The sequence below is a fragment of the Gavia stellata genome, chromosome 1 (genome assembly GCF_030936135.1).
Source record: "Gavia stellata isolate bGavSte3 chromosome 1, bGavSte3.hap2, whole genome shotgun sequence".
Classification (NCBI taxonomy): Eukaryota; Metazoa; Chordata; class Aves; order Gaviiformes; family Gaviidae; genus Gavia; species Gavia stellata.
This window is the reverse complement of record NC_082594.1, coordinates 34759722-34776900: the sequence shown is the minus strand read 5'-3', so window position 1 is coordinate 34776900 and position 17179 is coordinate 34759722. Positions and strand designations below refer to the sequence as shown.

The following is a 17179-nucleotide window of genomic DNA, read 5'->3' as shown; positions in this document are numbered from 1 at the left end:
CTCTCCTCTCCGCAATGGCACGCGGGGTGTCTGCATCCCCTACAGCCCCGACTCCCCCGTCTGAAAGCTGGAGACAAGCCCCGGGGATGGGGTGGGGGGGACGGGGCTGGGATAGGGGCTCACAGCCCCGCGGACCTCCGACGGCTGCTGGGCAGCTCAAGGGGCTCATTGTGCCCGGGAGGGGGGCGGTCCTGCCCCCCCATCGGGGCCGGGGCGGTGCCGCCTCCCCGCCGGCCGGGGCCGGGGCGGGCCGGGGCGGTGCTGCCCCCCGTCGGGGCCGGTCCTGGGGCCGGGAGCGGGGCGGCGGCGGAGCCTGGGGCAGCTCTCCCTCCCGCGGCAGCCATGGCAGAGGGCTCCGAGAAGGTGCCCATCGCCCGAGCGGGGCCCGACGACGTGGAGCAGTGCCTGCCCCCCGTGAGTGCTGCCGGGCGGCGGGTGCCGCGGGCGGCACCGGGCGGGACGGGACGGGACGGGACGGGACGGGACGGGACGGGACGGGACGGGATGAATCGGGGCAGAACAGGTCGAGTCGGGAGGGGACGGGTCGGGTCGGGTCGGGATGAGTCGGGACAGAACAGGTCCAGTCGGGACGGGATGGGATAGGACGGGTCGGAGCGGGACAAAACGGGTCGGGTCGGACCAGGATGTGTCGGGTCAGATCGGATCAGGACCGAACAGATCGGGTCGGGTCAGGACGGGACGCCGCAGTCCGCACGGGCGGGTCGGGACGGGTGAAGCCGGATGGGACCGGGGCCGGGCCTGGTCGGGGTGCGAACGGGGGTCCCTGCCGGGCCGGGGGCTCTGCCGGTTGCCGGGGGCGGCGGGGTGTCCCTGCCCCGCACCCAGCACCGCGCTCTCCGCAGGCGTACGCGGCGGCGGCCCCCGGGCCGGGGCGGCTGCTGAAGGCGGGGGCCGCCGTGCTGATCGCCGGAGCCCTCCTGCTCCTGGCCGGGGCCATCGGCGCCTTCTACTTCTGGAAAGCCACCGAGCGGCAGGTGAGCGCGGGGGGGGGGGGGGCGCACCGAGCCGGGACGCGCACCCCCACAGCGAGACGGGGCTTATTTTGAGCTGGTTGCACGTAAGGAGCGGCACGGGCTGGAAACTCTTCTTGTGAAGTCGGTAAAGAGGTCTTTAAGCAGAACTTTGTTTTTTTCCACGCTTTCAAAAAAACCCCAAACACCTAAAAAAACCCCCTATAATTATTATCTTCAGCGGCTGTTCGGATGCAGCCTCGTGGAAGCACATTTATTAATGAACATGAAATGTATCTTTGAGAGCACAGACGCCACATTGATTCCTGCTTGCAAATCCTCAGTAAACTCAAACCCCAACAAGTCCCCAGGGATTCACATCCTGGGCCAACTCCAGCTCTCAGGACAAAAAAAGCATTGAAATGTATAAATCCCTTTTTCACATCATCCACATTCTTGGTCCAGACACTACCTGGACCCTCAAGTATGTAATGCTATATTTAACCCATTAACAGGCACCCTTATTTCACTCTGGTGGTTTGTATGACTGTGTGTTCACATAGGCATTTATGGTTAGCAGCTGTGGAATAACTTTTAAAGTCATGATAAGTTTTATTATTTACATTTTCTGGGGTACGTGAAAAATCCTGTATGCAAAGAACAAAACAGAAGCTGCTGCTGAGTTTAAGAACCAAACTTCAGGGCATTAGAACGTTTATATATTAACTTTTCTTTCTGTTTGAATAAGATTTTGGTTTAAAACATATTTGAAAGATGATGGTGCACACGTGAATGTAACTTGCTCCGTAAGTACAATTAGTATCTTTGAATTTACTTTGGAAGAAGTTTTGTACCCCTTCCAGCCACGCGCCAGTCCCCATCAAGGAGAGCCTTGTGTGAATCCCAGCAGCCAGAGCAGAGGTTCACTAGTGAGATATACCCACGCACGTAGGAATAATTCAGATAATCAGAAAGAAAGTACAAGGTTTTACACCAAAAAGACGGGACACGTTGCTGACCTCCAGGACACTCTGTAAGAGCCATCTGCTTTCTAGGCTTTAGAAAAAGGAGAGGGACCTGGACGGGTGGGTAGGCAGTGAGGGGGTATGGCACATTCAGCTCTGACTGGCTGGGTGCATTTGCAGAGTAGAGGACAAAGTTTCCTTTTTTTGATTGCTCTTGTCATCTACATTCTGGTTTGCAAAATGTGTCACATTCATAGTTGTCGTTAAGCTTCCAAGTTGAGCTCCAGGTTAAGACACTGGGAAAGCTTACAGTTACTTTCCCAAGCTGCCTTCAAACTCTGAAAGCTACATTTGACTTGCAAACGTTTAGGAGGCGACCATAAAAATTATATTTAGGGTCATTCATAAAACAATGTAAGGTAATTTTTTAATTATTATTTTTAAATCTTTAAATTCTCCCATAACTGACAGGGGTAACAAAGCCTCAACTCTAGCTCAGCCCTTTGCAGGGATGACCATGTACATCGGTCTGCTTTTATGGACCACATTCAACAGGAGTCCTAGACAGGGGAGAATATGGAGCTGAATTTGTATAACTGAGGAACCATAAATCTTCAGCACCTTAGACTTTCCTGAGTGAAGGTGAGAGAAGAGGAAATCTGTCTCTAGCTGTCAGTGTAAATTTTTCATTAAAATGCTGTAAGGCTTTTTTAAGACCAAAAGTAAACTGCTTGTGCAGCACTTTTAGCAGAGCTGCACAGGAGAATCACAAAATGCCTCCACAGATTGTGGTCCTCCAGCAAATACAAACCATGCTGCAGCTTTTCTCATTGAAAATAGGATAAGAGCAAATATGCTGACAAGGAAAATACGAGTCTGTACAACTTCACATCCAATTTAAACAAAGTTCACATCCATTACAAGCTAGGAAGCACGTTCACATTCAAGCAGAACCCATTTTCCTGCGCCTCAGCAGAACATCCTAAGAGATAAATAGGGGTTGGCCTCCTTCGGAGTAGGATGCTCACTCCTGCTCTCCTTTGGGAATCGTATCAGTGTAAGAAGTGATTCCTAAAATATGACCTAGAAGAGTGGGGTTAAGTTGGAGTGAGCCTGGATGTGAACCCATCCCACATTGCTTTTGAAGTAAAACTGTCAGTAGTAATAGATCTGTGTGTGGCCCCTGAGGTCCCTGGAGGAGGGACCTCAGGAGGTCTCTAGTCCTACCTGCTGCTCAGAGCAGGGACAGCTGTGGGGTCAAAGCTGGCTGCTCAGGGCTTTATTCAGCCAGGCCTTGAAAACTTCCAAGGATGGAGACTGCACAACCTCTCTGGGCAACCTGCTCCACTGCCAGCCTGCCCCGACAGTGAAGTGTTGCAGTACGGTGGTCTTGGTCATTGTTACCAAATGCCTACAGAAATAAAAGTTAGGAGCTGAATAGGGCTATGACAGATTGACCCATTGCCTGGTGTAGGAGGAAGGCAATAAGCAATTACTGACGTGGGCTACTGCTCTTTCATCAATTCCAGGTGTACAATGTTCACTATACTATGAGCATTAATGGAAAAGTACAAGATGGATCAATGGAAATAGATGCTGGAAACAACTTAGAGACATTCAAAACGGGAAGCGGGAGTGAAGAGGCTGTTGAAGTTCATGATTTTCAGATTGTAAGTACCACCACTGTTGTCCTTCATGTAACATGCTCCAGCGCTGGACTCTAAGAACACCCTGCCCTGCCCCGACTTCTCTGCTCCAGTTGGTCTCAGGTTCCAGCCCCCAACTATCCACACGAACATCCTTGCTCTCCTGGCTTGCTTTCACAGCAAGACAGGCTGTTTCCTCCAAAACAAAGTCAAAGTGCCTTTTGGAGATAGGCTGTGCCAGGTCCCACTCCAGGAAGCAGTATGGATTAGGCTGCACCAGGTCTGGCTCCATGTAACACTATAGATTTTTAAACCATTGAACAGAGCTAGAACATGTGCCCTTGGGGTCTTGCTAGAAAAACATTCTGGCAGGCTGTGACACAGCCTCTGCATGATTTCATATGATTTGAACTGGAAAAAACACCTTCCCCTCCACAAAACATCACCGTTTTAGGAGCATAGGGTCAACACAGTAAGCCCAGTAGACACCAAGGAGAGACCACTACACAGCACTGGACCCAGGCAGCGTGCTCGGCCCTGAGATCAAGGATGGGAGCTGTTCCCCACGGGCTGGCCTGGGCTCATGCCCAGGGGAGAGGATGGAGACATTTAGCATAGCTTACGCACCTGTGCACCGAACGCACAGTGCTGGGCCACCTGGGCTGACAGCAAACACATTTTGGTACCCCAGCAACTTGGCTGTGGCTGCTCAGCACAGAGCCTGGACTAACAGATGCTGAATCTCAGCAGAGCTCAACAGCTTGGATAGAGTGGTTCACTGAGCCGTACCACCTCTGAGCTACTAAAGGCACGTCTATGTGATGTTGCAGAAACCTATTTACAGGGCCCAGATCCTGCAATTAATGTTCTCAGATGCAAAACACTCTACCTAACTTCAGAGTTAAGTCCTCTGTAAGTCAAAGCAGCACCTAAAATAAAGATGCTGCTGCTAGGAAGACTTGCCCAGGGCTTCTGGAGCAGCCATCTTCCCCTTGCTGAATCTAGAAGGGTGAGAAAATTCAGCTCCTTGGCTTCTCAGCAAGTACAAAGAAATACACGCCAGGAGACCCAGGACCCCAACTTTCCCCGACAGCTGCGGTTCAGCCTTTATGAAACTGTCGTTAACATCACCATAGCAACATTATCAGCAGCTGAATAAGAGCACCCACAACAAGCTCTTCTTCATTTGCCTTTACCATTCCACATCTGCACAAAAGCACCAACCCACTAGAGAGATGCTGAATTCGCATTGCCTCCACGCGTGCTGCTGGTAAGCTACCACCTGCCGCAACTGGGTCAGAAATCAGCTCCCAACACCAACCACCTAACGGCATCTCCCAGGGAGGGTGCCTGCTTGTAATGACAGGGGGCCAGGGACAAGCTCAGCAAGAGCAAAGGGATGCTGCCAGTTGGGTTTTGAGCCAAGAGTGCACATAAAGGAGAAAGAAATTGAAAAGATGTGCTTCCAAAGACCAAGTATTTACATTAGCAGCTTTGGATTGACTGGCACCGCTCCAACGATTGCACAGTCGGTGAAGACTTGGATTTGGCAATATCAGAATGCTCCTAGCACGCTCAGTGCACCACGAAGTCTCACTCCCTTTTGCGCTCATCCCCACACAGCCATCCCCTCTCTCACTGCTTTAGAATTAGTAATTTTGTTTTGATGGGTGTCTGTCCAACTGTACAGGACTTGCAGGCACACAGGACGAGACTCAGGTGCCTCAGTACCATCCATCTCAAGCAGCACTAGATGCCTAAGGCATATGATGCCCATATGAGGCAGGTGAGAGGGGTCATGACAACACTCATGCCCCCCTGTCCTGGCAGCTAGAAGCCAGGCAGAGAACCAGCAGACCTCAAATGGCACTAGGTAATTATATTTAGGTAGTTGAATGGAGTTTGTGCAACCCTATAAAAAACATAGATGTTTTGCCATCTACAATGAGGTATCCAAATTCGTAACATAAGAGAGAGCTCTTTTGTGGGTAACCAAAAACCCTAGAGCAGAAACACAGAAACTACACACAAGGTTCCCCTGACCAAATGCTGGTGCCCAAGGTGCTGGCACATAGCTGGCAGATACGACCTCGGACTTGCAGGAGACTTGCAGCCCTCTAGAGCTGCTGGCTCTTCTCTTGCTTAAAACCAGCCATCCATGTTTAGGCAACTGCATTTCACCCTCATAGGCCAGATGAAGGAAGTCCCACACACAGATTTCTGCATCAAATTCCCCATCATAAGCTTCCCTCTGCTGTCACAGCGGCTTACGTGTATACTCTGGACCAAGCTGTCCCCTGTTTTGGCAAGTCTGTGTCATAAGGGTATCGCACCGCCAGCTAATGCAATTTTGAGGCTGCCTACGTTAGGTACTAAGTTACAGTTCAAATCATGTCAACTAATTCCTTAACAGAGCTACTTCGAGTAGCCTACAGCGTGTATGGAAGCACTTATATAAAACACCCCCATCTTTCAGAAATCAAGCGAAAACTTTTAGACCCATTCGACCAAACCCGCAACACTAAAATGATGAGGGAAGAGTGTTTTATTGCATCTGTTTTTAAATAAAATTAACAACCTTCAGACTAAAAATTCAGTGGCAATTTTAGCAGAGCTCGAGCGCTTCCTTGGGGGTGGTGGGGAGCTGGAGGGCTCCGCACAACCCCCTGCCTTCTGCTTTTGCAGGGCATAACTGGAATCCGTTTTGCTGAAGGAGAAAAGTGTTACATCAAAGCTCAGCCAAAAGCTCACGTCCCCGAAGTTGATGCTATGACTAAAGCGAGCCTCTCATCTGAGCTGGTAAGGGGTAATTTTTATTTATTTTTTCTTTTTTTTTAAATCTTTGTATAGAGAGGGACTTAAAGGGGTATTTAAATACAAATAAAAATGACATACGAAAACCACTGAAGAAGTCATAGAATCATAGAATGGTTTGGGCTGGAAGGGACCTTTAAAAGCATCTAGTCCAATACCCCTGCAACAAGCAGTCATCTGTGGAGAGTTCAGGGCTCACTGACTGATCGCGAGGGGTCCCTGAAAGGTAAGAAAAGCATCTCTGGTGTCATCTCTGGTGTCAGAGATGTACTTACTACACTGTATCCAGGGGCATGGCAGGACTCTGCAGACCAGGGAGTGGGGGAAGCCGTAGACCAGTGTCTAGCAGATCCACAGGAGACCTCAATGACAAGCATATCTGCCTAACATCAGGCTTTGTACAAGGCTGGAAGGGAGAGCGTGGAAGAAGCAGCTGCTTTAGCCAATGCAAAGAGGTATCGTGGTAGATCCCAGGAGATTTCTATCAACACTCTTGAGCAGAAGCAGGGACTCCATCACTCAAGTCCTCTGAAATGGTCAACAAGGGGGAATTGTGGAAAACCTTATTGCAAAAATTCAGCTAACACAGAAGAAATAATAGTTAAAAAAAATTAAGCATTTGCCTTCTTCGATGGCATCAGACTTCATTTTAGGACATCGTGTTAACTACATTTCATGGAATCTGCATCACAACCAGCACAGAAGCTGCAGTTCTCACCCAGATACTGCCAAAACCTCTCCTTACCTCGCATTTGTAAAAAAGCCTTTAGGTGCACAACGCCTAAGCTTCTCAGAGCTCAGACCCCCAAACCCACTGCTCACACAGGAGTGGCTCCGGTGACTTGAGTACGGCTGAGCCTGGATGCTGGCAGGGGCTCAGCCACTGGCAGAACAGCACAGGAGATGCACAACCCCTTTCCCTGGGTTTTCTCTGCTCACAAGAAAATAAAAGCAGATACAAGTAGCTGGGAGAGAGGCACTGTTAAGGCTGCACCTATCTGCAATGCTGCTGTGATTACTGAACATCTACTTTAAAATGAAGGGAAAAAAAGGTCTCCCTAAATCCAATCAGCAAGACACAAGCGATGTTACAAAGGCTCCTGAAGTTGGTGGGATTTTCCCCATGATGGCAAAGAGATCTTGCCCAAATTCCAGGCAGAGACCTAGGTCTTTCCTGCCTTGCCTTATTTTAAAGGCAGGCTGGGCTTCTTGACTTCATTAGCACTATTGCCTAAAGTCAAGTTTTCAATTTTTCATCTTTTTGTAAGAATAAAGTCACAGTCCTGAAGACATTACCCTAAAACACTGAAAAAGCTATCTCTAATCTTCTACCTGGCTACAGTAAACCTCTTTCCTTGTCCTGTTTTCTGTGCATCTTCTCCAAAGATGCATCACCTACACAACTGCTGCAATAAATCATATGCACTGAGGCCAAAACAAGCGGCCGATTTAGTGCTACCATTGGGATATTAACCTTTCCCTGTCGCTCGACTTTCCAAGTTAGACATACGATGGGAATGGCAAAGTAGTATTTATTTTTCTAGAACAAGTCCTCTCTCTGATACGCACGTATTTAGGAGAAAGTATGCTTATGCCATTTTCTTACAACACGTATCATAACCAACACTGCCTAGAAAAATGGTTGATTAAAATAAGCTTTTATAGATACCCAAACTCTGCCTGCTCACAAGTCAGGATCATATCAAACAGAAACAAAGGGTATTTTTGTTTCTGAAAACTAGATTGAGATATTTCTGATGCTGATAAAAGCTTAAGTGGGAGAATATAAATAAAGAGCACTTCTCACTAGACAGATTGGATAGCGAACTTAAATGACTTGAGACCTACAAAAGAAATCAATAAACACATTAAAGGAACAGCAACTTGACAGAATAAATTGATCTAGTCAGTTATATAACAAGTTTTGATGACTTTTATGGAAGCAATTTAGAATTTTAACTTTAAAATCATACTGGTTTTCATGATTCACAAGTTGGTTTTCTTTTAATATTTCACTGTTGCTATAAAATACTTACACATTTTATGTAAAATAATACTTTGAACTAACAACTTTAAAGAATCAATCACTGGCATTTTCCTACATTACTTTGAAGATATGAACCAAAAACCTGCAGGGTACACTTCAAAAAGGCAGGCTCCTTTAACTTGCACTTCAAGCTTTTGGTCAATTGAATTGCTTTTACCAAACGAGACCTTTAATCAGACCGATCACGTTGACTTAAAACTGGAAGCTGGAACAGTTCTCAAGCTATAATCCTCTCTAAAACTTTTGAACAAGATTTTTTTTTTTTCCCCTATTGTAAATACAGTTATCTCTTGCGAGAACATCAAATGAGAATGGGTTATGATTAGGGTCTTGTTTTTAGCTGGAGTATTTCATTGCTGCTCTGCTGAAGACGGTAAATCTTCGGTGTTTCTACCACCTGAAATTCTGGCACTTTGGGCTGAAAGATCTATGACACCAAGTCCTTGTACATGGGGCAAAAGCCTTCCAAAAGAGAGACAGGTGAAATCTTAGCCCCAGGAAAGCTGACAGAAGTTTTGCCATTCATTTCAGTGGTGGCAACCTTTACTCAGGCTTTGGCTCAGTACAACTGGTTCACATTCATGAAATACAAGCATGCTTGGCATTAGCTGCAGTGGATGATTATACAGTTTGATGCTCAAGAATTAACAGCAAGCAGGCACATGACTGTTCACTGAGCTAGCAAAGGATTTACGCTCTTCTATTTGCAGGAAGATGAAATCATGCCTGTGAGATTTGACGAAAACTCCCTTATCTGGGTGGCTGCAGACCAGCCTATCAAGCATAACAGTTTCCTAAGCCCCAAAATTTTAGAGCTTTGTGGGGATCTTCCAATTTTCTGGCTTCGACCAACGTATCCCAAAGGTAACACTTCTTGTATTTGAAAAGTATGTTATCCCTTCCTTCATCTAAACACCTTCCCCCAAATCAGGTTTGCCACAGACACTTGCACATGGGGAAAACCAGGATCCTTTCCTCCCTTGCCCAGCCTACCTTCCCAAGCCCTTGTGGGTTGGTGCCGAGATTGCCAGTTTGGAGTTCATCCACAATTACCTAGACATTTGGTCTTTCATACCTGCATTTCCTCAGACAATTTATACAGCCAACCCAAGTGACCTACAAGATGAAGCATTACCAGAGAGGTCATCCTCCTTCTACAGAAGGACAAGACAACAGCTTGAAGTAGCCTCCAAATTTTTTAGGCAGCTGACACCAGGTAGCAGGAATACCATACCTTGCCAGTAGTTGGGGAATATCAAGCTCCTGATCTGGGACCGTAACCTGTCCCGTTTCCCACCTCGCTTCTCCAGAGGATTTCACTGGAGTGGAGGAACAAGATACTTTAGCTAGGCAACTGGCAGATGAACTTTATGAGGTCCTGGAGGTGGTCCTAGAACTGAATTACTCCTGTCACCCAGAGCCAAGCTTAACAAGGGTGTTTGGGAGTCAACAGGGAGATGGCAGCTTCTCCAGGTAACTTCCAGGCTTGGGAGGAAAGGAGAAAGCTTGAAAAGATTTACTCCTCCTTGGTCCAGTTAATATTAGAATGCTAAAAGCGGAAAAATAATATACATTTTAGAGCACCTGTGGATCCAAACTGGCAATATTTTCTACTTTTCTCATGAGCTTTCATATCCCACTGGGCAAAAGAGCAGTATCAAAGCAGTCCAGAAAGTGTTTCCACCAGGTTCATCAGCTGCCCTTGGGAGCAGGGCACCAGTCTGTCACAAAAGCACTTAAAAAAAAAAATTAGATGTATATGACTCGTCTTGCTAGTGCTGGCAACTGCTGCTGAGTTAACATCAGTGACGACGCAGTGGGTCAAAAAGCACCTCCTCATGCCCGTTTTGCTTCAAGGGGAGGAAGGAGGCAGGGGAAGGCAGTATCACACCCTTTTGGACTGACACTGGCTGCAGATACAACATAGGAAGGCAAGCAGCTCCCATGGGGATGCTCACTGAGTTTGCCACCACACAGTTTCATCTTTCCCTCTGCCTCCCCTCCCTTTTTTAAATATTTCAAGAAATCACAGAAACCTTAGATAATGTGCGGATAAATACAAGAATACAATGAAGATAAGATTATCCACCTGTGATTATCTCTTCAGATAACCAAAGGAGAGAAACGAAGAGAAACAAACGCCAATCAGAATCAAACTTTGATACAGAAGACTTGGAAGCTGCTACTGAAGAAGTAAATACCAGGTCGCCCACCACACAGCTGACTCAAGAGCTTGATCGCCAGTCTAATGAAACCAGGCCAATGGGACAAGAAACTGATCAAACACTTAATCCAGACAACCCATATAATGTAAGTATTTGCATTGTAATCTTCTTTCAGCACCCAAGACTGTTGCAGAGAGGTAATACTGGTGATGTGGGGTTTGGTTGGGTTTTTTTATTTGGTTGGTTTTTTTTTTTTTTTTTTTAAATTTGTGCAGTCTTTGCCTGTTTAGCTTTTCTCCAAAATTAGACTTGTAAAACACTTAAGCTCAAAAAAGTCTTTCCTTGTCCTCTTCTCCCTCCCTCACCCCAGTTTTCATTAGGCTTCAGTCTGAAACAAGCACAAGTGCTTGAGGTAGCAAGATTAAGGCAAGCTGATGCCAAGTTGCTTTTCAGGGTTCAGGTTCATCCAGAAGAAGCACTAGAGAGATCCACAAGCACAGCACCATCTGAAAACAAACCAAAGGTTCTCTTGATCAGACAGCTGACCCCATCATTTACCGACAATATAAAGAGAGAGTCCAGTAGCTAGACACATACTTTGCCCTCAAAGAGAAATTAGTATCAGAAGTGACTACTACAGAGGAAAGCAGTAGTAGTGTCTGGTTGCAAAGAATTAGGGTTAGGCCAAATAAATCTGTTTTCTCAGCCTCTTCTCTGTCAGAGTAAACAGCCCTAGTCTAGCAAACAATTCACAGAGGAAAACCTGTTTAGAGACAGCAACAGTGGGTAGAGGATGACTATTGTAAAACTTGTTCTCGCTCTTCAAGATGCAGCAGCCTACAGAAAGAGCACAGGAGCCGCCCCACTGTGTCCCAACACCTTTGTCACGCTGCAGGAAAACTGACTGTACAGTAGGCACCTTCCAGTCTACTGCACCAGCGCCAGACAATTTACACCCACCATTTGGTGCAGCAGGAGTAAGTCATTTTAATACAACACTGTCACAAGATAAATGCCTCCTGCTTTGGAAATAAGTCCCAGCTTTGACTTGACATTTATGCAACAGCAGGAGATCATTATACCGTGACAGCATTCTGCCAAGTTGACATCCCTTAATTAAACTTAAATTAATCACTCCAAATCAAGTAGATCTAAATCAACTCTCTCACGAGGTCAGTAAAACAGCAGTGGCACTGGAATGTAACTTCTCCTCACAGCTACTAACGTGACCACGTCTATGGGGTCTGAACTGCCCTGTCTCTAGAGGGCAGCGGCAGAACAACTGCCACAGGTCCCTTCTTCCAGCCAGAGGGCCCCTGGACCAAATGGAGAACGTCCTGTCAGATATGGTCACCAAACGTCCCTCAGCCTGCAGGGCGGAATTCACCTTCACCAACAGTTACTGCGTAGACGCCTATATCCAAGCTTTCTTTAGAGACAGATTAATTCAATTCAAAAGGACCATTAATTATACTGTAGGTCTTTCCCGTAGGATGAAATGAATCCTTCCTAGACCTATTTCTCTTTACCCGCTATTAGTGGAGTCTGGACAATGAGCTCAGGTGTAGAAGTTCACGCTGCAGGTATCTGAATTCAAGGATGATGAATCCTGCCCAAGGAAATGACACCCTCCCTGCTCCCAGGGCTGGGAATGGGTCTCTGGGGGCCCGAACAACACCAAGCTGTCACTAGCGTCCTGTACAAGCTCAAACAAGAGAGGGCACCTTTCTGTGCCTCACCTTTTCGGTGTGCTGCTAGTTTTCTGAATAAAAAATGCTCAGGTAAAAATCTAAGCGTTACTCCGCTATTTGCTCTTTGCGACTGCTTTTCTTGAAATAACACTGATGAGAAAAGAAAAGAGTTTCAAAAAGCAGGATATCCAGGTTACTTTTTTCCCAGGAAGGAGGAAAGGAATTTTGAAGGGTGAAGGCAGTAGCAAGAGCCTGCTTTTACATATTTTATGCATGTCTTGCTCCATTAACTCCTTACTGTCAGATACAGAACAGGTAGAATTCTCACTCCACAATGCACCTAGGTGTGGCGGGGGAGGGGGGTGGTGGTGGGGGAAAGCAGACTGAAAGACAAGGGAGAAATACTCAGAAAACTGCAGGGTAATAGCTTACTAAATAGTTTCCTGGGAATGCTGTAAAAAGCATTAAAATACAGAAATTAAAACAAAACATTAAAAACACAGTATACACTTCAGGCATTGTCATCTACATAAAAGACCCAGATAACTGTCTTGAAACCTTTTCCATCACTAATATTTAAAACTTGGGAGTTTACTGCTGCTGGATCTTTTGCAAGGACTGTAGAAGAGAAATAATGAAGTTAGAGCTCCCTGTTGTTCTTTCTATTTTATACGGGTGATTGCACCAATTCTACACTTCTACCAAACACAGCGAGACAAAAGAAAAAAAATAAAGTGAGATGCACGGGTCAGTTAGTGGGAGTTCTGTTAACTTCAACAGGACCAAGATTTCAGTTTTTACCCTTTGTAGGGTAAACAGGAGCATCAGTATATTCTACATTCTCTGAGAATGAGAGCACCAGGATGACATCTCATATTTTACGTTTCAGCAACTGGAAGGTGAAGGAATGGCTTTTGACCCCATGCTGGATCACCTAGGTGTGTGCTGCATTGAATGCAGACGAAGTTACACACAGTGCCAGAGAATTTGTGAGCCTCTCATGGGCTACTACCCATGGCCTTACAACTACCAAGGCTGTCGTACTGCCTGCCGAATCATCATGCCCTGCAGCTGGTGGGTTGCTCGTATCATGGGTGTTGTGTGAGAAAAAGCCATCGGAACCTTGACAAAATAAGCAGGAATGCAATGACGAAAAACAGGTAGAAGACTACAACCAAAGCAGCAGTACCAATCCTGGCTTTTAAATTGAAGTGTGTGGTACTGCACCAAAAGTAAAGTCAGATATTCTAACTGTAAATAAAAATCCTAAGTTAATATTCCATCAGCTTTACAAATTACAAGGGTATACTAGCACTTACTGAATTCAAAAACTAAGACATCCCAAAAAAAAGAAAATATTAAACTTTGCTCACAAACTGGTTTAGCAGTCTAGAAGCTTGCTCATAAATCCTAATTCAGCCTTTCATAACAAAACCCCCTTTTTCCAAGCTACATGTGAAAATTTACGTCCAATTAGGCAACTAGCTCAACTCATACACTTGGGAGTACCTTTCATCCATATAGCTTACTTAAATAAATCACAAGTTAAGTTGCTCCCCATTGCTATTCATACCAAGTTGCCAGGTCATTATGAATGGTTATAAACCAATTACAGAGTACCTTTCCCACAAAGCTGCTCCGGGGGACACGGGAAAGCACATGTTGTGCGAAATTAGAAACAAATGGCAGGAAAAGGGGTTGCGGAAGGGAATGTGCATGGCCGCAGAATCAAAACCCTTGACACATCCCAACATCAAAAGAGGCCCCAGCATCAAGAATTTTGTATCCATGATACCACTGTAGTGTCTAACAAGTATCTGCTATCCAGCTACTATGGCAAAAGTATTTACATGCAGTTGCAGACCAAAGAGTTTCAAGACCCTTCATAATCTACAACAGCCACTGTATTTACAAATCCTTGAACTAGACACTTTTGACACAAATTACAACCCCTCTTCATTCCACATGGATAGCAGCCATTCATGCTAGCTCCTTTAGCTTTGCTGAAGCTAACCTCTGTTCCCCACAAGAGAAACTGCTTACCAGGTAAGGAGAAAAAAAAAAAGGAAAGAAAAGAAAAAAGGTTTCTAACCGCACCCTTTTTGTTTAGGCAAACTCTGCAATTAATTGGGATTGATGCTACTACACATTAATCTCTAAGGAAGGTACTAAACTGAAACACTCAAAGGTGGAATGACTTTGGATTTGTAGCCTTGAAGAACAAAGATAGAGGTATTACGTTGCTTTCATCTGTACTATATGCCTTGAACTCCACCTTTGAGTTTATGGAGCCATCTACATGGGCTTTATAAACAGAATGGCCCAATTTTCTTAAAGTTCACTTTCTGGAGCATTCATTTTTGTGACTAAACAGCTCTTGAGTTGTTGCAAGCCTAGTAACGTTATTAACACTGCGTGACACACAGAAAAGAGGAATTAATTTGACATAATCGTGGCTTAAAGAAAACAAAGACAACTTCATGTGGAATGCTAAACTGTATATCTAAAAAGCAAAGTGTTAAATGACAATAAGATGAGAACAGAATTCAGTATTTTGTTCTATTGTAGCTTTTTTTAATATAAGCTTCACCTTCCCCTAATCTGAAGAACAGACTTGCTTTGAAATATTTAAATAAAAAACTTCTTAAAGTGGGATTTCAAGGCCTGTTAAATTTGAGTTTCTGCTTTTTAAAATGAAAATGACCTTGATCATTATGTTGTTTTAGAAGTACGTCATTCATATGCTTAGAAAAGTCAGTTTTCCTTTTCTTTTTTTACTGCAGATTAAACAAATACATTAAAAAACGGCAATCGCTTTCTGTGCTTTTTTCAATGTAGAACACGTAACAGTACCTTTACATACATGTTTAAGAACTGTCTGGAAAGGAGAACAAGGGGATCAGCAAGTGAAACTGAAGACAAAGAGAAGGAAATGTGACTATATATGAACTAGACTGTTGCTGTCTTTTGCATCTAAGGCTATCTTGAGGCAACCCATGACCTGCTTCTCCCTGTGTCCCCCCAGTAAAAAAATAAGTCTTCTTCAGAAGGCACTAAAAACCAATCTGGTAGGTGATTTCCATTTCTGCACATTTTTGACAAAATTAAGTCTTCCTAAACAAAAGCTTGTATCCATTGTTTTTTGTAGGCAGTCACACAGCACACAAGAAGTAAAAAAGCATCCTACTCATGGATGCGCTGAACTGTCACATAGAGCACGTACGTCTTGAGAACTTTTCTGTACGCACTGTGCCAAAAAAGCCCCAGTGATCATAAGAGAAGCAGATACACTACTTACACGGTCTGTGACTAGTAAAATTGCCGGAACTACAATATTGCTTAAGTATAACACAGAGGGCACAATTTATCCATTTCCAAAAGATATGCAACAAAATGCCTTCCCCAACTCATGCTTCAAGTAAGCAAATTTTTATTTACCTATATATTGGATTCAAAGAAAAAGAAAAATTAAAGATCTCTTGCTGCAGAAAGGTTGAAAAATCTTATTTAAGCACATCATCTAATTTTGAAGGAAACATTCTGAGGCGACATAGGAATGACAATAAAACCAATGATCGAAAAGACATAGCAATATTCCCTGCAGTGGTGGCTCAGACTACGGTTCTAACTATCCGCAGCGATCTGATTCACTATTGCACACCATTTACCACCAGTGTTGAAGGCAATTTTTCCACTGCCATCACAAACGCAATACCTTGCACACTAGAGAGGTTACAACATGTCTGCATTTGGGGGGGTGGGGAGGGGTTGACTTTCCTTGAACCTGACCCTCCGCCAGCAGAAACCAGTTCAAAACCTTCTTTTGGCCAAAGTTTAGGGGAGGAGGAAAGAAAGATGGATGAGCTTCTCACCAGTGGTGTTTCCCACCTCAGGTGGGTGGATTTTAGTCAGAGCACTGTAATTCTACTATCCTTAAAACTTAATTACCCATGTTATTGTGTACTAGGAGGATTAGGATGGCAGAGCAGATTAGAGCAGGAAAAGGGGATAAATACAGGCTGGTGGAAAAGAGAAGGAAAACAGCCCACAAAGCCATGGGGTTAAAAAGACTGAAAGCCAGGAGGAGTCTCTTTTCTGCATCTACAGCCCCCCTTCTCCCCACTTATAAGGAATGAACCTGAGTCTCTCCCTTTGTCCCTTTCGATACAGCAGTCACCACTGAGAAAGTAAGAAGCTGGGGGGCATGGAAGGCGGGGGGGTGGTCTGTCTTCTGCCTCCCATTAACATTTCACCCCTGCTGCAGCACGAATAAATTCCAAGAAAGTTTCAGTGAAGAACAGACGAATCACTTGTTCCATGCAGTGCGGGGAGGGTGAGGGGAAGATGTAGAGAGGCACAGAACTACAGTTGGCAAAGAACAGACTGTTGATTGGCACATCGGGGTGGACAGAATCTGCTCAGAAAGGGCAAGAGTTAGACTGAACCACTAGCACCACCATCTTCTGCTTCTGAGAGGCTCAACTGATCTTTTACAAGCACTGCATGTATACCAAAGATGAGAGAGGCAGCCCTAAGCTACAGCAAACGGTCATTTTCTATGACCTCCAGAACAGTAGCAGAGACTAATCCCATCTGCGATATTAAATAGGAAAGCTACTGATACTTCTTGCTGTCCCGTTCCCATACTTGCAACAGGACTAAATCAGAGCACTGAGGTGAAACTGCCTGAGTCTTCTAGACAGTACTATCTACAGATGACCAAAAGGCTTGGGGCAGGGAACACGTCAAGAGAAGTTCGAACACAAAACATCATCCTTACAGGCAGTTCTCTGTCTCCAGCCAACTCATTGCCAGTGCTGCAACAAATTCTGCTCATCCTCTTGGGTCCCAAAGGAAATTCCCTTTGTCACTGGTACCCT

General features: G+C 45.3%; 1 protein-coding gene across 1 annotated transcript; it reads left to right on the top strand.

Moving 5' to 3' along the window:
* The first annotated feature begins 342 nt into the window (after positions 1-342).
* CNMD (chondromodulin) lies at positions 343-13404 on the top strand. The gene is made up of 7 exons (XM_059824915.1): positions 343-414; positions 864-995; positions 3466-3606; positions 6268-6381; positions 9154-9307; positions 10551-10753; positions 13189-13404. Exons 1-7 carry the CDS (start codon positions 343-345, stop codon positions 13402-13404), a joined length of 1032 nt encoding a protein of 343 aa, XP_059680898.1.
* Positions 13405-17179: the final 3775 nt, after the last annotated feature.